Source organism: Oncorhynchus mykiss, chromosome 1 (assembly GCF_057628025.1).
Source record: "Oncorhynchus mykiss isolate SJ-2025 chromosome 1, ASM5762802v1, whole genome shotgun sequence".
Lineage (NCBI taxonomy): Eukaryota > Metazoa > Chordata > Actinopteri > Salmoniformes > Salmonidae > Oncorhynchus > Oncorhynchus mykiss.
In genome coordinates this window covers 69,988,671-70,008,854 of record NC_143022.1, presented here as the reverse complement: position 1 = coordinate 70,008,854, position 20,184 = coordinate 69,988,671, and the positions used below count along the sequence as shown (strand labels likewise).

General features: G+C 43.8%; 1 protein-coding gene across 8 annotated transcripts in view; it reads left to right on the top strand.

Annotated features, from left to right (window-relative positions):
* The window catches only part of tjap1 (tight junction associated protein 1 (peripheral)), a 78,534-nt gene that overhangs the window by 32,434 nt on the left and 25,916 nt on the right, over window positions 1-20,184 (top strand). For 3 of the 8 annotated variants that reach the window (XM_036983163.2, XM_090237888.1, XM_036983173.2), the window contains 3 exons: window positions 4,630-4,750; window positions 8,375-8,433; window positions 17,514-17,706. In XM_036983163.2, the coding sequence (XP_036839058.1) occupies window positions 17,548-17,706 (159 nt within the window). In that variant the 5' untranslated portion in view covers window positions 4,630-4,750; window positions 8,375-8,433; window positions 17,514-17,547. Of the gene's footprint in view, window positions 1-4,629; window positions 4,751-8,374; window positions 8,434-17,350; window positions 17,414-17,513; window positions 17,707-17,810; window positions 19,000-20,184 lie in introns of those variants that run through there. The other 5 variants (XM_036983168.2, XM_090237889.1, XM_036983179.2 and 2 more) reach the window with 3 other exon arrangements.

The window sequence follows — 20,184 nt, the reverse complement described above, 5'->3', positions numbered from 1 at the left end:
ATTGTAGGTAGGGATGTGTTATAGGGCTGGGGTTTTGGTGATGCAATATGGTGCATTCAGGAGGAATAGGCCCATGGCAGCTCTCACTGACAGGCCCCATTTTTAAGTGGCTGCTGACTTCTCTCTGCAGTCTACCAAAGAGCAGTCAGAAAAAATGGATCCGTTTCCATGCAGATTGATCCATCACATGTATGATATTTACAATTCTTCTTCATGTCTCATATACACTGCTCAAAAAAATAAAGGGAACACTTAATGAACACAATGTAACTTAATCACACTTCTGTGAAATCAAACTATCCACTTAAGAAGCAACACTGATTGACAATAAATTTCACATGCTGTTGTGCAAATGGAATAGACAACAGGTGGAAATTATAGGCAATTAGCAAGACACCCCCAATAAAGGAATGGTTCTGCAGGTGGTGACCACTTCTCAGTTCCTATGCTTCCTGGCTGATGTTTTGGTCACTTGAATGCTGGCGGTGCTTTCACTCTAGTGGTAGCATGAGACGGAGTCTACAACCCACACAAGTGGCACAGGTAGTGCAGCTCATCCAGGATGGCACATCAATGCGAGCTGTGGCAAGAAGGTTTGCTGTGTCTGTCAGCGTAGTGTCCAGAGCATGGAGGCGCTACCAGGAGACAGGCCAGTACATCAGGAGACGTGGAGGAGGCCATAGGAGGGCAACAACCCAGCAGCAGGACCGCTACCTCCGCCTTTGTGCAAGGAGAAGCAGGAGGAGCACTGCCAGAGCCCTGCAAAATGACCTCCAGCAGGCCACAAATGTGCATGTCTGCTCAAACGGTCAGAAACAGACTCCATGAGGGTGGTATGAGGGCCCGACGTCCACAGGTGGGGGTTGTGCTTACAGCCCAACACCGTGCAGGACGTTTGGCATTTGCCAGAGAACATTAGGATTGGCAAATTCCCCACTGGCGCCCTGTGCTCTTCACAGATGAAAGCAGGTTCACACTGAGCACATGTGACAGACCTGACAGAGTCTGGAGACGCCGTGGAGAACATTCTGCTGCCTGCAACATCCTTCAGCATGACCGGTTTGGCGGTGGGTCAGTCATGGTGTGGGGTGGCATTTCTTTGGGGGGCCGCACAGCCCTCCATGTGCTCGCCAGAGGTAGCCTGACTGCCATTAGGTACCGAGATGAGATCCTCAGACCCATTGTGAGACCATATGCTGGTGTGGTTGGCCCTGGGTTCCTCCTAATGCAAGACAATGCTAGACCTCATGTGGCTGAAGTGTCAGCAGTTCCTGCAAGAGGAAGGCATTGATGCTATGGACTGGCCCGCCCGTTCTCCAGACCTGAATCCAATTGAGCACATCTGGGACATCATGTCTCGCTCTATCCACCAACGCCACGTTGCACCACAGACTGTCCAGGAGTTGGCCACCTCATCAGGAGCATGCCCAGGCGTTGTAGGGAGGTCATACAGGCACGTGGAGGCCACACACACTACTGAGCCTCATTTTGACTTGTTTTAAGGACATTACATCAGTTGGATCAGCCTGTAGTGTGGTTTTCCACTTTAATTTTGAGCATGACTCCAAATCCAGACCTCCATGGGTTGATAAATTTGATTTCCATTGATAATTTTTGTGTGATTTTGTTGTCAGCACATTCAACTATGTAAAGAGAAAAGTATTTAATTAGAATATTTAATTCATTCAGATCTAGGATGTGTTATTTTAGTGTTCCCTTTATTTTTTTGAGCAGTGTATAAAGCAACATGGATAAACTAGATCCAATCCTCCTGCTCACTACTTAGGCCCACATCCAATATGACTGAAATGCATTTTGTTCTCTCTTGTGGTCTCTTGTTGATGATACTTAAAGGGATTTGCATATTTTCTTGTCACTCCCCCACATGCATAACACGGTACAGTTCATTCCCCTCTCACTTTTGCGTTATGATTTGTGATTTATCCATGTAGGCCCACTGTGAACAGTCTCCCAGTCAGAAGACAGCTGCTGACATTTTAACTGACATTCCACCTGATGCTTTTAATTATATCCTAGCCTCGGGTGTTTTTGATTTATTAGGATCCCCATTAGCCGACGCCAATGGCGACAGCTAGTCTTACCGGGATCGGGCACGGTACGAACAGGCATTACAAAGGACGCGCTCACACGTCTATCAGTTACACATGCGCATCAGTACAGTCACACATGCGCGTCAGTACAGTCACACATGCGCGTCAATACAGTCACACATGCGCGTCAGTACAGTCACACATGCGCGTCAGTACAGTCACACATGCGCGTCAGTACAGTCACACATGCGCGTCAATACAGTCACACATGCGCGTCAATACAGTCACACATGCGCGTCAATACAGTCACACATGCGCGTCAGTACAGTCACACATGCGCGTCAGTACAGTCACACATGCGCGTCAGTACAGTCGCACATGCGCGTCAGTACAGTCACACATGCGCGTCAGTACAGTCACACATGCGCGTCAGTACAGTCACACATGCGCGTCAGTACAGTCACACATGCGCGTCAGTACAGTCACACATGCGCGTCAGTACAGTCACACATGCGCGTCAGTACAGTCACACATGCGCGTCAGTACAGTCACACATGCGCGTCAGTACAGTCACACATGCGCGTCAGTACAGTCACACATGCGCGTCAGTACAGTCACACATGCGCGTCAGTACAGTCACACATGCGCGTCAGTACAGTCACACAACAAGTAGGTCACGTGGGGGAGAGGCGTGGTGCCTTGAAGTTGCTTTATTTGTTTTTTGAAACCAGGTTTGTGCTATATAAGATGGAAGAGTTCCATGCAGTCACGGCTCTGTATAATACTGTACGTTTCCTTGAATTTGTTCTGGACCCGGGGACTGTGAAAAGACCCCTGGTGGCATGTCTGGTGCGGTAAGTGTGTGTGTCAGTGCTGTGTGTAAGTTGACTATGCAAACAATTTGGAATTTCCAACACATTGTTTCTTATAAAAACAAGAAGTGACAGTCAGTCTTTATTCAACTCTTAGCCAAGAGAGACTGGCATGCATAGTATTAATATTATCCCTCTGATTATAATGAAGAGCAAGATGTGTGCTCTGTTCTGGGCCAGCTGCAGCTTAACTACAGTACCGGTCAAAAGTTTGGACACACGGGTTTTTCTTTATTTTTACTAACTTCTACATTGTACAATAATAGTGAAGACATAAAACTATGAAATAACACACATGGAATCCTGTAGTAACCAACAAAGTTTTAAAGAAATATATTTGAGATTCTTCAAAGTAGCCAGCCTTTGACAGCTTTGCTGACAGCTATGACTGGACAGTAATCAAGATGTTTTGGGCCAACGATGAATGGTGTCTTGTCTGTAAATAATTCTGAAAGACTGAGTTGGAGAATGAGGTGAAAATCTTTTTCTTGAGTGGATGGTCAGGGGGTTGGAAAATAATGACAAATAATTTGTAGACTGCAGATTGACCGCAAGAAGCCTAAACGGATATATTTGACCCCCAAAAATAATTTCAAACCTTGCTTACAGTTTGTATAAGATCACGTGTCTCTTATGCGTGGGAATATTTGGGAACAGATTTATTAAATTAAAATCACTCAGCTGATTTCCTGGTGTTTTTACCATCTTTTGTGTCAATGAAAATGGAGAAATACATTCTAAAAACGTAGCCCTACAGTTAGAGAACCCTGCTGCAGTCTATGGCCCACTGCAGTGCTGAACATTTTATTTTCTAAGACTTCAAACTTAGATTTTTTTTTTTGTTCATGACTTGAGCATGAAGCTAAAAATATGTCATTGAGGTAACCTGTGGGCTACAGTATTTAATCTACGCAGCAACCAAGGGGTACTGTGAACCTTGTCCAATCTGCAGTAGCACACATTTTAACCCTGGAAATACTTTCATAGCTTTGTCTCATCGACTTTCTGATTGGCAGAGACAAGTCAGTAAGTTAGCCCTGATTTGCCAGAGTCGAGCTGTAGACTGGCTGGCTCTCGTCCGCAGGCAACAAATGTGTCGGGTCTTCGGCTACTCTCTTTCATTTATTTTATTCAAATGAAGGATTCAAAATCCCAGTATATCCGAAGGTAAGCCTTAATAAATTGGAGGTGAGAGATTGTCAGGTTTACTGTATCTATTTGGCTGGGCCCGGGGTGTTAGTCATGCTCTTGACAGGGCAGTTTGGCTCCTGTGACCTTACTTTGAACAAATGACTTCACACACTCAACTCCAGGGCTCATCCAAGGAAACAAAGTAATTAAGTTGTCACTTAATCATGCTCACATTAGAAACACTGGATCTCTGTTTGAAAAGGACTACGGTCTCTCTTCCAGACCGATGGTTCAATCGAAGCAGAAATGTATTATCAAGGCCTTATTTTCCCTCAATAGCATCACCGTGCTTAGAAGAGGGAGCTAATGTGTGGCAGCAGTCATTCAGGCAGTCAGACGTGTGGGAGTGAATGTCAAGGACAGAGAATGAAAGACTCCTGTATGAGGCTTGCCTCGCACACTGTCCCCTGAGTCCCAGCTCTGTCTGGCTTGTTACATATTCGAAGAGTTGGGAGATTGACACCTCGGAGGTACTGACACGACCGTGTTTTTCCATCCACCTTCTTTTGTTTCAGGTTATCGGTAGCCCGGAGGTTCACATGCCAAGAAAGCGAGGAGGAGGAGGGGCAGGAAGAGGAGCCAGAGGGGACACACCCAGGGCGATCAGTCTGGAACACGTAGCATATGCTCTTAAAGGTGAGTGGCTATTCATCCACCATTCTCTATCATCCTGCTTTACCGCCTTCTCTCTCTCTCTCACTCTTCCCCCTCACAGACACGCAACACACACACAAAGTATGCTTTTCATTCATTACTCTCTGTCCTTGGTTTCCCTTTTTCTTGTGTATGGAAAATGCACAAAATCACTCCTGTTTATAGTGTTAAAATACACATTCATTTCCCTTCTGTACATTGTGGCCTTACTGTTTTGTGAATTGCTTGTCAAGTTTTGCATGGCACACTGGACCTCCTGCTGTTTGGGATATTCTCCAATGGTTTCCTCACTGAAGAATGCTTTTCACTCGTAAGCTTGAACTAGAGCCTGCTTAAACATGTTTATTTATTCATTGATACAAGAAGGTAATGTTTCTGTTGACTAAATGTAAATGAGGCAGAAGAGCCACAAAATGTGTAGTAAATGTCTAGTGTTTTGTTGTTGTTAGTACAGTAGCTCCAGACGCATAATACATGCGTCCATAATCGGTGTGAAGGAGAACCAGCCACCTAGGTTCCACCAAATCAAAAGCCCTGAGTGTATCATAATGACTCGGGTTATTATTCTCTCTCCCATACTCAATGTCCCTGGAAAATAATGACTATTTTCCACGGGTTCAGTTATATGAACCGTAGCTTTCAAGCTTAGCCCAAACAAGACTGAACATGGCCCTGTAGAGCACACCACCGCCCGGTCCAGGTGCTTGTTAATAACAGAGCACTGTCCTTCCATCACCTCAGTGGAAACATTAGTTCATTATTTTTATTTTTTTTGCAAACAACTCTCGCTAGGTTCACTTTATATGCAGCTGCTTTTTCATTGGACCAATTCAGGTAACCTTGAGTCCACCAGCTGTGTGCCCCCATCTCCCCCTAACACCACCCATTTACAGCCCGCCACCAACAGCTGCTCTAATTGGTCGCTATATTGGGTTGATGAGGCAAAAATGGCGGTACAATCAATCAACTTTTACGAATTCATTTGTTACAGAAAGTTAAACAAAGCCCAGGTAGCAGGATGCTGGACATAGAGTAGAGAGGCATCTAAACAGCCACATTAGCACAGAATGACAGCAGGGGGAGCACAAATTAGGCGTAACATGAACATCCCAGCAGTTATAAACTATGTCATAGAGTGCTACCAGGGCAGTGGTAAGAGAAACGCTTCGCAACAAGGGGTACTCTTACACCAACCCACTGTTCAGGAGTGACCGTAAGGATGGCTCTTAAAATAGAAATTCTACGATTGATTTGTGACGACCATAAATCTCTGTGGTCAAGCTCTTCCCACAGCTGTGCCCTTACGCTTTAAGCCATAGGCTAAAAAGGTACATTTCTCTTTTTTTGTAATAAATGATTTGATTCCCTTATTGTTGACGGGCTTGTTCTATAGTAAATGAGCCCTATAAGAGTGTTCTACCTAAAACACTGGGTGACCTCTGTGAGGAAAACACTATGTTCCATTATTTTCTCCATGGCTTAAATTACATGATTTTAAATTAGGTGAAATGTCAAACAGTGCTGAGACTGTTTGAAGTGTATGCATACGTGTTTGTGGACTTTGTGTGTGTGTGTGCAGTTTTTTTCTGCGTGGGAAAGTCTTGGGTGGACCATGTAAGTGTTTTTTGGACCGTTGTTCTGGATTGGGAAAGAAATTCTGTGTAGAAAAAAAATCTGAACCTAATTTATTTTTGAGAACAAACAATCACTAAAATAAAAGCTAGACAGCCAGGGAGAATCTAAAATTCTAAATATTATGCCATATGTATTTTTGTCATGACGGGAGGCCCCCATTTTGATTTTGTTAAACTATTTGAATCACTCTGATAGCATAAGCCACGGCAAGATGTGTAGAATTTCAGGAAATGAGCTTTCCAATTAGCAACAGTCAACAAAATGATGTTTTTAATGCAACAGTTGGACAATGAATATCAATACTTTTTGAAATTGTATAAACCATCAGATATTGACTGAGTTATAGCACACAAACCATTTTACAAATGAGATTTTGGTGGGAATTCAGGTGTTCAACTTATATTGAAATGTAACAATTTTCTTTTATCAGGTTTTGTAAAAATATATTTTTTTAAAATAAAGACAATTATGTGCCTCATTTGAATAAATTGTGTATTTGCATAAATGGGTGGAACAGGGCTGCAAGCACCAAACACTACCCTATCTGCACTCAATCACCTGCATTGTCGAGATTGCCTCATTAATTACTGTTGTGTTGTCTTGCATAATTCAACATGTTTGTCAAAGATACCCTTGGATTAAAAATCAACACACTTGGCTCTAGATTACACCAATCTAAACATGCTTGACATGGTTGGCGAGATCAGACACATCACTATAATCCGAGTATTCATTTTCAGAAGTTGCTTTTATTTCTGCACGTCTAATTTGTCAAAATGGCAACTTTTTATTAAATTATAACTTGTTTCCACAAAAAAATGAACACCCATAAAAAAAAGTGATATTTCTTGTGTGTTAAAACTGATTTGTTATCTGTGTAGAATTGCAGGATATGAGCTTGAAAACAGCTATATTTTGTCACTGCGGCCAACAGGAGTGCCTTAAAAAAATAATAGTTGGCTAGCACACCATTGGCCACGCCCATGGCCACGCCCCTGTCACACCCACCAATTAAGCCCCATTTTGATCCAGAAAAAAACCATGGTGCGTTTCTGTAATCCAGGGCACCACTAGCTGATTGTCACGCGTTGCTGGTGACTACAGCACAGGCGTTCACATTTGTTATTCTCTGACACATCTTCCTGCAAAGGTTGCTTACCCATAGCCCTGAGCAGCACAAAAAAAAAAAGACCGCTTTTACACTGAATAATATTGTGTGTGTGATCAGCTCAAGGCTGATACACACACACACACACACACACACACACACACACACACACACACACACACACACAGAGAGAGAGACCTCTGTATTAGCCAATTTTAAGGATAATTTATTTTTCAAAAAATATACATATCCTTCAAGAGTTCTTTGATACAGGAATATTAAACACCCATTGTGTTAAATTACAGTATTCTGCCTGCTTTGTTTCATAAAAATAGTTTTTTAAAAATGGTAGCCTAATTTATAACTTCCACCAAATCCAGGTAATTGAAGATTGTGAAAGTGGGGTGCTGAATGTTGTATGAAGTGTTCTTGCTGTGTAATCAGCCTCACATGAATTTCCACTCAAACATGAAACACTCTCTCAATATTTGATTGAACGTTTTAGGTAGAGTGCCTCGGAACAGTTTTGGGGGTGTAAAAAGTTCTCCGATGTTTTTTTTTTCTCCAGTGACCTAATTTCGAAACCTGATATCATTGTGAGCTATGTTACTCAAATCCCAGTGGACATCATTAGGTAACTGGGTATGATATAGTAGTTGTTCCACACACACAACGTTTTTAAGGTTGTCTCAGGTAAGCGAGTCCCCTTGGTGTATCACGATTCTGGAGGAGGGAACCCAGCATAGCAGCACGTGCACTGAATCCTTTCTATCACGGAGGGTCAAATGAAGTCACTAGCTAATAGCTACTTTACTGGAATCCTTTTGATTACAATTCAGCCTGCTCCTTTTGTATCTCTTCAGAATGCCTGTGACTTAAGAACCTGTGGATGAGGACGTCGCTGGAGTACCTCAGAATTTGGGTATGGTGGTTATTTTTCTAGAAATATGTTCTATTTCTAATAATGAGAAACCTAGGGTTGTTTCAGTACCGTTATATTGCTACGTTTAGGTGTGTGGGTTTACCATGGGGAAATGTTGCTGGTATAAGTAGGTTTAGGAACTGGGATCGTGTGGTGTGATTGTATCAAATGTAATGCTATTGGATTGTGCCATTTCATTGAGATATTTCAGACCTTGCAGCATATCATTTTTCATGTCAGTGTCATGTACACAAAAGTAAAGCTAAATCACTGACTAGGCTTTGCTATTCTAAAGTATGTTCTAGTCAATTTTGCTCTAAGTACTGCTGTACCCACTAGCAATCTATACTGAGCAGAAATATAAACGCAACATGTAAAGTGTTGGTCCCATGTTTCATGAGCTGAAATTCAAGATCCCGGAAATGTTCCATATGCACAAAAAGCCCATTTCTATAAAATGTTGTGCACAAATTTGTTTACATCCCTGTTAGTGAGTATTTCTCCTTTCCCAAGATAACCCATCCACCTGACAGGCATGGCATATCAAGAAGCTGATTAAACAGTATCATTACACAGGTGCACCTTGTGTTGGGGACAAAAGGCCACTCTAAAATTTGTATTTCTGTCACACAACACAATGCCGCAGATGTCTCAAGTTTTGATGGAGCATGCAATTGGCAATCTGACTGCAGGAATGTCCAACAGAGCTGTTGCCAGAGAATTGAATGTTAATTTATTTACCATAAGCCGCCTCCAACGTTGTTTTAGAGAATTTGGCAGTACATCCAACCGGCCTCACAACCGCAGGCCACCTGTAATCACGCTAGCCCAGGACCTCCATATCCGGCTTCTTCGCCTGCTGGATTGTCTGAGACCAGCCACCAGAACGGACGATGAAACTGTGGGTTTGCACAACTGAAGAATTTCTGCACAAACTGTAAGGAACCATCGCAGGGAAGCTTATCTACGTGCTCGTCGTCCTCACCAGGGTCTTAATCTGACTGCAGTTATGGGGAAAACTAATTCTGGCTTTGTGGGGGAAAAACGAATTGGCTGCGCCAATGTGAAATACATAGATTATGGCCTAATACGGATTTCCTTCTATGAGCAAGTCAGTTAAATCTTTGAAATTGTTGCATGTTTTATTTTATACTTTTGTTCCTTATAGTATTGAGATGTCTTCCTCCTTTACCTCAGATTGCCTAATCAGAATCCATTCATTTGATGTGCTGTAATTTCATACACTCACGGTTCCTCTGCCTGACTATCTCTGTACTGTAATTGCATCTGATCATTCATTCCAAGGCTGATTTAACTCACACACTCATTTACCAAGACACCCCCCCCCCCCCCGTAGCTCATTCAAATACACTGTCTTTGGGTAAATGGCATTCCAACACTTTCATGTCCCAAGCAAGGGCTGTCACTACAGACTCCCTATAAGAAATTCCATCTTTCTAATGAGCTGAAGTCAGTGTTTTTTCTGAATCAAAAAGGGGCTTAGGTGGTGGGCATGGCAAGGGGTGCGGTCAGCTGAATTTTAGAGAGAATTTTAGGCACCCACCCTTGGTGGTGTAGAGAGATTTCCTGCAATTCCCCAAAATGCTCACATTTTTGCAGTTAAGCTAATTTCCTGTAATTCTACACGTTTTACCATGCAGCTGAGAGACAATGTATCAGTTTAAAGCTAATTTCCTGTAATTCTACACGTTTTGCCATGCAGCTGAGAGACAATGTATCAGTTTAAAGCTAATTTCCTGTAATTCTACACGTTTTGCCATGCAGCTGAGAGACAATGTATCAGTTTAAAGCTAATTTCCTGTAATTCTACACGTTTTGCCATGCAGCTGAGAGACAATGTATCAGTTTAAAGCTAATTTCCTGTAATTCTACACGTTTTGCCATGCAGCTGAGAGACAATGTATCAGTTTAAAGCTAATTTCCTGCAGTTCTATGTGTTTTGCTAATGCTGTGTTCTTTTGCTCTCACACAATTCTGCTCACACATAATGCTGTGTTTTTTTGCTCTCACACAATTCTGCTCACACATAATGCTGTGTTATTTTGCTCTCACACAATTCTGCTCACACATAATGCTGTGTTCTTTTGCTCACACATATTCTCCCTGACTGTCTAGCTTTTATTTAGGTGATTGTTAGTTCTCAAAGATTATATTGTAATATATTTTAGAAATTTAGCAGACGCTCTTATCCAGATCGACTTTACAGGCGCAACTAGGGTTAAGTGCTTTGGTCAAGGGCACATCACTAGATTTTTCACCTAGTCGGCTCGGGGATTCTACCAGCAACCTTTCTGGTCCAATGCTCTTAGCCACTAGGCTACCTGCCACCCATATCTAGGTCCATTGTCTTTCCTACATACTTGTTTTTAGTCGTTTACACCGAAAGTGTTATTTATTTTACACTTTTAGGACTTGGGCAACCCGGAAAAAAAAACACTTACTGTAGGTGGTTCACCCAAGCATTTCAATGGCAGAAAAATCCTTGACCGAAGTTTGACTTCCTTTTTATAAGATATCGTAAACTGGGCCGTAGTCAGTTATAATAATGTTGTTTTTCAGGCAAAGCTTTAAGACACATCTGACATATGAAGAAAAGGATACGGCAGGGATAACCATTAGGGAAGTTCATTAAATGGGACTTGTTGCCTGCGCATTTAAAAATGCCACAAACTAATGCTTCTAACTGCCGGAACATTTGTAAAGACCCCCCCCTGTGTGGGAGTGCGTCTGAGAACTGAGAGTAGAAACCAATTCTTTCATGACTGATGGAACGCAACTTGCCACCCCCTCGTGCTGCCACTTAAATCCCAGGCAAACATCAAGTCCCGAAAAATCACTATGCTATTTTCCACTGCGCTGTTATTGAGAAACTGCCACACGGCTGTAAAGTGTATTTCTGTAAAGAGCCGCAGTGCTGTAAAGTGACAGAAATCCAGCCTTAATTGGCTTTCTTAACAGAGGTCGATTTCACAAATCCACACGCAGACAGAGACGGAGACGTGGGGACAGAGGTTCCTATTGGTAAAACGTAGGCAGGGCGTAAATACAGGCTGTACATCCATGTGGTGTTTCATTGATCTGGTTATTTTAGTGACCAGGGACAAATTGGCTGACATTTTCTATATCTGCCAACTTTTATTTGACCCCAGCAGCTTATGCAACAGCTCAGGAAAAACTGAAATATTAGTCAGGCCAATAGGTGCACATTCTTATGCAGTTGGTTAAGCAGGTCCGGTGGCAAAGACCTGTTTTTCAGTAGATGCACCCTTCCTTTCCACTGCAGGGGTTGCCACGCCTTGCGTGACATGGGGACTTAGGCCATCGCTCTAGGCTTCGTCACTCAAATGTGAAGAAGAAGCGCACAAAACATTTATGATTTCCAGACTCGAAACATGCTCTTCTCTTCCCTTTCTCGTTATAACTGAATGAATGTTTAACGGAGGTTTGAGTCACTGACTACACCATGCATGAGAAATTCAGTGTGGCAAGGAAATAGAGTTCTCGAGGATGAGTCAAACCGTTACGTAGTACAGCGATTTAACATCTCGGGTCCAAATTCCTCCTTTTCCACCATACTGTAAAGTCCATCACAATCTAGATGGAGGATAGATGAACCACATAAATAAAATGACTAGAACAGGCTTGGCACTTCTAATGGGGATGCACGTTCTAGTCATTCTTTCTATGAGATAAACACTGAAATGTAAATGGTAAAAGCATCAGTTAAGTGGGTGTTGCAGTTTCCAAAGACAAAGGTCATATTTTAATGTCTAGTTGAACTTGATACATGCTATAGAATTTAGAGAATGTTTTCTACACTACAGTATTTTGTTTTACAAAGTTGGTTATAGGAAAAGACAAAAGGGTGAATGGACAGAGTCGGACACGAAGGATTTACTGCTGATACCGGACCAGGCCCAAATCCCTTTCATTCGCATGAAGAGGAGACCGACACAGGGGACGCAGATTTGGGTACCTTGTGAGATTTGGGTACCTCTACCATCCATTATATTGGCGAACATGCAATCATTGGAGAATAAACTGGATGAGCTCCGTTAGAGACTATCCTACCAACGGGACATTAACTGTAATATCTTATGTTTTACCGAGTCGTGGCTGAACGATGACACAAATAATATACAGTTGGCTGGGTTTTCCAAGCATCGGCGAGACCGAATGAATAGCTCCGTTAAGATGAGGGGTCTGTGTATTTGTCAATAACAGCTGGTGCTGTCTCAACGTTTTGCTCGCTTGAGGTAGAGTATCTCATGATAAGCTGTAGAACAAACTATTTACCCAGAGTTTTCATCTATATTTTTCATAGCTGTCTATTTACCACCACAAACCGATGCTGACATTAATACAGCTCGTTGAGTGCGGTCTAAGGCCATAAGCAAACAAGAAAATGCTCATCCAGAGACGGCACTCCTAGTGGCCGGGGACTTTAATACAGGAAAAGTTCAATCTGTTTGAACTAATTTCTACCAGCATGTCACATTTTTATTTATTTCACCTTTATTTAACCAGGTAGGCTAGTTGAGAACAAGTTCTCATTTGCAACTGCGACCTGGCCAAGATAAAGCAAAGCAGTTCGACACATACAACAACATGTGTAACCAGAGGGGCAAAAAAAAACTCTAGACCACCTTTAATCCACACACAGAGACTCGAATAAAGCTCTCCCTCACCCTCCGTGCATCGGCAGGATAGAACCGCTACGTCCGGTAAGATGAGGAGTGGGATATGTGTGTTTGTCAATAACAGCTGGTGCGCAATGTCTAATATTAAGGAAGTCTCGAGGTATTGCTCGCCTTTGGTAGAGTACCTCATGATACGCTGTAAACCACACTATCTACCAAGAAAGTTTTCATCTATATTTTTTTGTAGGCATCTATTTACCACCACAAACCGATGTTGGCACTAAGACCGCACTCAACAATCTGTATAAGGCCATAAGCGAACAAGAAAATGTAATCCAGAAGCGGCGCTTATAGTGGCCAGGGACTTTAATGCAGGCTAACTTAAATCAGTTTTACCTCATTTCTACCAGCATGTCACGTGCAACCAGAGGGGGAAAGAACTCTACCACCTTTACTCCACACACAGAGATGTGTAAAAAGCTCTCCCTCGCCCTCCATTTGGAAAATCTGACCATAATTCTATTCTCCTGATTCCTGCTTACAAGCAAAAACTAAAGCAGGAAGTACCAGTAACTCACTCAATACGGAAGTGGTCAGATGATGCGGATGCTTCGCTATAGGACTGTTTTGCTAGCACAGACTCGAATATGTTCAGTGATTCATCCAATTGCATTGAGGAGTGTACCACCTCAGTCAACATCCACACCAAGCTAAAGGCTAGAGCTGCCGCTTTCAAGGTGCGGGATATTAATCTCGGTGCTTATTTTTTTTTAAAACTGCTATGCCCTCAGACGAACCATCAAACGGGCAAAGCGTCAATACAGAACTAAGATTGAATCCTACTACACCGGCTCTGATGCTCATTGGATGTGGCAGGGCTTGCAAACTATTACGAACTACAAAGGGAAACCCAGCCAGGAGCTGGCCAGTGACGCGAGCCTACCAGATGGGCAAAATTGTTATTTAATTTTTTATTTAACCTTTTTTAACTAGGCAAGTCAGTTAGAACAAATTCTTATTTTCAATAACTGCCTAGGAACAGTGGGTTAACTGCCTTGTTCAGGGGCAGAACGACAGATTTGTACCATGTCAGCTCTGGGATTCGATCTTGCAACCTTTCAGATACTAGTCCAAGGCTCTAACCACTAGGCTACCTGCCGCCAATAAAATGCATTTTATTGTTGTTTCGAGGCAAGCAATACTGAAGCATCCATGAGCGCACCAGCTGTTCCAGATGAGAAAGACCTTTTAAACAGGTCAGCATTCACAAGGCCGCAGAGCCAGACGGATTACCAGGACGTGTACTCAGAGCATGTGCTGACTAACTTGTACGTGTCTTCACTGACATTTTCAACCTGTCCCTGACCCAAGTCTGTAATACCTAGATGTTTCAAGCAGACCACCATAGTTCCTGTGCCCAAGAACAGCAAGGTAACCTGCCTAAATTACCACTGACCCATAGCACTCACATCTGTAGTCATGAAATGCTTTGAAAGGCTGGTCATGGCTCACATCAACACCATCATCCAAGAAACCCTAGAGCCACTCCAATTCGCATAACGCCCCAACAGATCCACAGATGACACAATCTCTATTGCACTCCACACTGCCTTTTCCCACCTGGACAAAAGGAATACCTACTTGAGAATGCTCTTCATTGACTACAGCTCCACGTTCAACACCGTAGTTCCCTCAGCTCATCAACAAGCTAGGACCCTGGGACTAAACACCTCCCTCTGCAACTGGATCCTGGACTGACCTCCCCCAGGTTGTAAGGGTAGACAACACATCTGCCACACTGATCCTCAGCATTGCTCTGATGCTACTCCCTGTTTACTATCTATGCACAGTCACTTTACCCCTACCTACATGTACATATTACCTCGATTAACCTGTACACCCCCCTCCCCCTATTTAGTAAAAAAAAAAAAAAAATCATTGTTGGATAAGGGCTTGTAAGTAAGCTTTTCGGCGCATGTGACATACAGTGGGGAGACCAAGTATTTGATACACTGCTGATTTTGCAGGTTTTCCTACTTACAAAGCATGTAAAAGCATGAGGTCTGTAATTTTTTATCATAGGTACACTTCAACTGTGAGAGACTGTGTAAAAATCATACAATGTGATTTTCTGGATTTTTGTTTTAGATTCCGTCTCTCACAGTTGAAGTGTACCTATGATAAAAAATTACAGACCTCTACATGCTTTGTAAAGTAGGAAACACTGCCAATTTTGCAGGTTATCAAATACTTGTTCTCCCCACTGTATATAGTTTGATTGGATTGGCACTCTGCTCTGACGTCGCATACACTAGTGATTGGATTGGCACTCTGCTCTGACGTCGCATACACTAGTTCTGACCATGTGGCCCCACCCCACTGCACAAGCTGCTGTGAAGGTCATTGATCTTTCGTTGGAATTCCGCTGTGACGCACCAGCCTTTCCCTCCCTTTATTTTCCCCAATGAACCCGTCAGCGGGGTTCACACACTGTAAAAATAGCAACATGATGAACACCCCTGTGCTGCTGGGGTATTTGTGGGACATGAGAGAGAACAGGGGTGGAGGGGACATCTGTGACCCAGGAAGCGGTGGACTGATCGATGGCTTATGTTCGTTGGTCCCCCCCAGGGCATAATCCAGTCGTGCAATTATGCACTGTTTTGAATGAAGGGAATCTTTGAACCAAGCCAGAGGTGGTTAAACCTTCCTTTATTCCATAATGTTTTCCTAATCATTCAGATTTCTCAGAATGCTCTCCCCAGGGATACATAGCAAAGTGCTGTTGGGACTCCCTAAAAACACACCGCTTCATACCCTCTTCCAAACCTTAACATAATTCTTCTAACCTGCTATGTTAACTTTCCTGACCTTCTGTGTAAATTCTCCTAACTTGCCATGAAGATGTCACTTCTGGTCTTAGCTGTATCGAAGTGGCATGTTGTTAGGGTATCTCGAGTGCTGATCTTCAATCTGGTTTATTGTATCTGAACCTCTTAAGAGGATTTCTATGGCTTAAGTTGACGGCATACTTTCAGTTCGGCTGGTGGGTATGTGCTCGCATACTCCCTTAAAAGACCTTCGCTAGAAAAACGCGGCAATAGTACTGTTTGTCAATTATTAAATTTTTTTTAAGATGCCGTAGCCAGTATACACTTCCTCAAGATAACTCAAATCTGTCATTTTACTTTTCACATTTTTTTTGCCAAGGAGATCTGTCGCGCTATATTACATCCAACTAAGATGTTTGCTGCAGTGTTTCCTCAAGTGAAATTTGCATAAAAATTATTTGTCTCATTGAATGACAAACATTTAATTGAAGAATCCCTACTGTTGACTGATGAAGGGGCGTAGACTTTAACTACCGACTTCAGCTTGCCTCTAAAAAAATAAAAAATGTGCCCGAACAATTGGGGGGGGGGGGAAATCTTGCCAAAGACCAAAATGTCATGATATATACACAAACTCTTCAGAAATGTTTCGGCTGGAAAGCATGCGGACGCATTTACAGTGCAATGAGTGCATCAGACTGGGGCATAAGTAACGTGTATAATGGATATAGAGAGGACTACGGTCTCCTTCTCTGTGTTGCAGGATGGATAGACGGCTCTCTGGTGTTTCTCCACTCTCTGTGGCAATTGGATCCACAGGGCTACAGAGTGACTCAGCAAAAGCCAAGTCATCAATCAGAATAGATATTGTGACAGGCTCTTCTCCTGTTCAGCGTCTTAGTCATTTACAGCCACTAGTTTGTGTGTGGGTGTGCCTGTGTTCCTAAAAGTGCCTTCTGGAGCGTGTGTGTGTGTGTGTGTTTTCCATGGTTTTGATTTTGGTAGGGGGTGTGGCTTCTTTTCCTAACGAATATGCCTAGTTTTTACATTCTAAACTTAGCCCACAATGCTTCCAGTCAGTGGACTGTAGTTTAAGAGTTCCTCTATTGGGAACACACTTCTGCTTGTAATCAATTATAGGCTTGAGGGCATGCTCAGATTTTCCTCTCTCTCATTCTATTCCACATACACGTATGCACACACCATACTCTGCAGGCAGAATTTTGAGAGCAGATATTTAAAAAATCCTCCATCACGACACATGAATTGTGTTTGATGTTTATTTGAAGTGGCATCCCATACCCCTCCCTCCACTCTCCACTACAGACAGTTTGCACCAGGCAGCCGTTTCTTTTTCTGCCCACTGCTACTGCTCTCATCAAAGCCTATTGATTCAAACCACTTTTTTTGTTGCTACCGCTTTAGGAGAGAGGGAGAGTGGAGAGAGCCAGGGAGGGAGTAGGCATGGTCGGAAGGGAGGGAGAGAAAGTGAGTGGAACTGGACAGACCTTTACAGCTGGCTTTTTGCACAGGGCAGGGCTCAGGGCTGGTGTCGCTTCTACCACATCTAATGCTTGTCTTCTGGCAGGAATAACCGACCGGACAGACGCTGAGCACCAAGGATGACGAGCGCTACCCCGGCCAGGAAGCCGTACCGCAAGGCTCCGCCTCAGCACCGCGAGTCGCGCAACAACTTGCCCTCGTTCCTAGAGGACCTTAGTGGGAGCACGCCGCCTGCGCTTGCCAACACCGCTGGCCCCAACCCTCCTGACCCCTGCCAGGTAATTCGCATTCCAAACCATACTCCAGGTTTTCAGCGAACAAGGTTCACAGACCCCTACCTGAAATGCCCAGTTAGTCCTGAGAGCCGCAATATATTTTCTTCCTCCTGGTCTCTGCTCTCAGACAGTGAGCTGGATGTCTCCAGCCTGTCCAGCCTGGATCTTACTGTCCTGCCCCCACCCAAAATCTTCTGCCATAGAGGCATGACAGTGGGCGTCACAGCCAACCAGGCAGCAAGGGACTTGCAGGGGATGAGACGCTTCTTGAGCCGCAGTGAGGGCCTACTCGCTCTCTCTGGAGACGAAGACCTCCGCTCAGATGACTCCCAGCGAGGTGGCTACTCTACCTCTCCAGCCCAGTCCAGTCGCAGCCTGGAGCGCTCGCTGGTCTTCAAGGACAATGCAGAGATCCTGGTTCCCAGAGGAGGTCAGCACCACCAGCAGACTTCCTTCCAGAGACTAGCCCTCCCTCCTAAGGGGATCCTAAAGCAGCCCAACCAGCTGGGCGTCCACTTCTCAGACCTCAGGAAGTCCAAGTCTGCCGAGATGCTGGGCCAGAGCCGAGACGGGAAGCCCCAGAGGAGGTCTCTGGCCAAGACCACCTCAACCAGACAGATAACCCCGTCCTCCACCTCGCAAAGCTCAGCAACCTCAGAAAGAATGATCCAATTCCTAGAAAATAAGCTGAAGTTCTCCAACTTCCTGGATGATGTCACCACCAGGCTCATCAGCCCTGCCAGAATGCAAATGCTGGGTGGAAAACAGCAAGAGGACACAAGACCGGTTAAGGGAAACCAGCCTCCGCACCAGGCACAAAATTCTCCCCTGACTCCCGAAGCGAAGAAGAAGCGAGGAACCGAGAGGAACCCTGCGATGAGCCGGCCGTGGGACGAGTGGTCCTCGGCGCTGGACAGGGACAGGCCTTCCAGGAAGGAAAAAGGTCGACCAAAGACCTGGCATCCCACCCCGAAGGACATCCCTGACCAGAATGCAGAGAAGTGTAGGGCAGACCCCCTTAGGGAGGGAGCGAGGCCCAAAGCTGAGGGGCCCATCTACAGCCGTGTGGGGGGTGGCGGGGACTCCAGCTCTCGACGCTGCAGTGAGACTGATTGCGAGGACAAGAATCGGCAGAGAGACCATCACCAGAAAAAACGGCACCAGTCCTCTCAGCTGGACACCAGAACACAACACAAGGACGCTATGGATAAACCCACAGCTAAATACATGCCCCTGCCTCCTCACTCTGAAACAGTATCACAACACCTCTCTTTTTCTATTTTATCACAGGTCAAGGTATGTGAGGAGAAGTTCTCTCTTCCCCCCCCCCCCCCTTCCCCTCCATTGTTGTACGCCTTCCAGAAAAATAATTGGAAGCCTTCTCAACAACAATCTGTGTATTGTGTCGAGCGGATTCAACATGCGAGTTGCTTAGCTACAACTCTCGTCATATTATAAATTGAAATTACATTTGCCAATAACTGAAGGTAAGTCATTTCCCTAGATTGCTCGAGAGTAGAACCGTACTGTACAAACACTCAAGTGGAATTCACTAGCCAGCTTTCTAGTCCAATCCAAACTGAAAAGGTCAGTGTTGTGCATCTGTGTCATATTAGTTTTTTACTTTTAGATATTTTTATTTTAATGCACTGCATTCTGCAATAGCGCTACACTGAGTGTACAAAACATTAAGAACACCGTCCTAATATTGAGTTTTTCTCCAGGCTTAAAAAACCCTTTTAACCTCTCTCCTCCCCTTCATCTACACTGATTTGAAGTGGAATTAACATCAATAAGGGATCATAGCTTTCACCTGGATTCACCTGGTCAGTGGAAAGATCATGACAATGTTTTGTACACTCTGTGTATAGCCGTTGTTGAGACTGGCCATTATGTTGTAAAGATATTCTGGATTAATACTGTGAAATGATTCTACAGAGATGAGAATACAATATTCATATATGTGGTGCTGATAACTAGCCTCTTAAGTGCCGTAGATGCGCAGGCTGCTCTTCTGTGTAAACAAGTCTTTTTTTTAATTTTTTTAGTTTGCAGAATGACAGGGGCTGTCAAATTGATTTCATAGCTCCATGAGACGTATTGGCCTGTGAAACTAAGAGAGATCCTGTAACATTCTGCCTTGTCTGCTTATCTCTCTAACCCTTCGGCTTCAACAGAAATGTGGCACTGAAAACTACCAAGGAATCTGAATTCTGTGCAGTGCGAAATTGGTTAATATAAATGTGGAACATTTTTTTTTTTGTTGTACAATTTCTGCTTAGTTCAGTCCTTGAAAGCCGGTGAGTGTTTTTGAAATGGTGTATTGTTGTCGCGGAGTGCATCTCCAATGTTTCCCAGGTCTGTCTGCCTAGCTCAATGCCTCAAGGTTGTAGATGGAGAGCCTTTTTAAAAGAAATTACTAATTACAGCCAGTAATGATTGCCGGTCCAGCAAAATGTCTGTTTTGTTGCAAACATATCT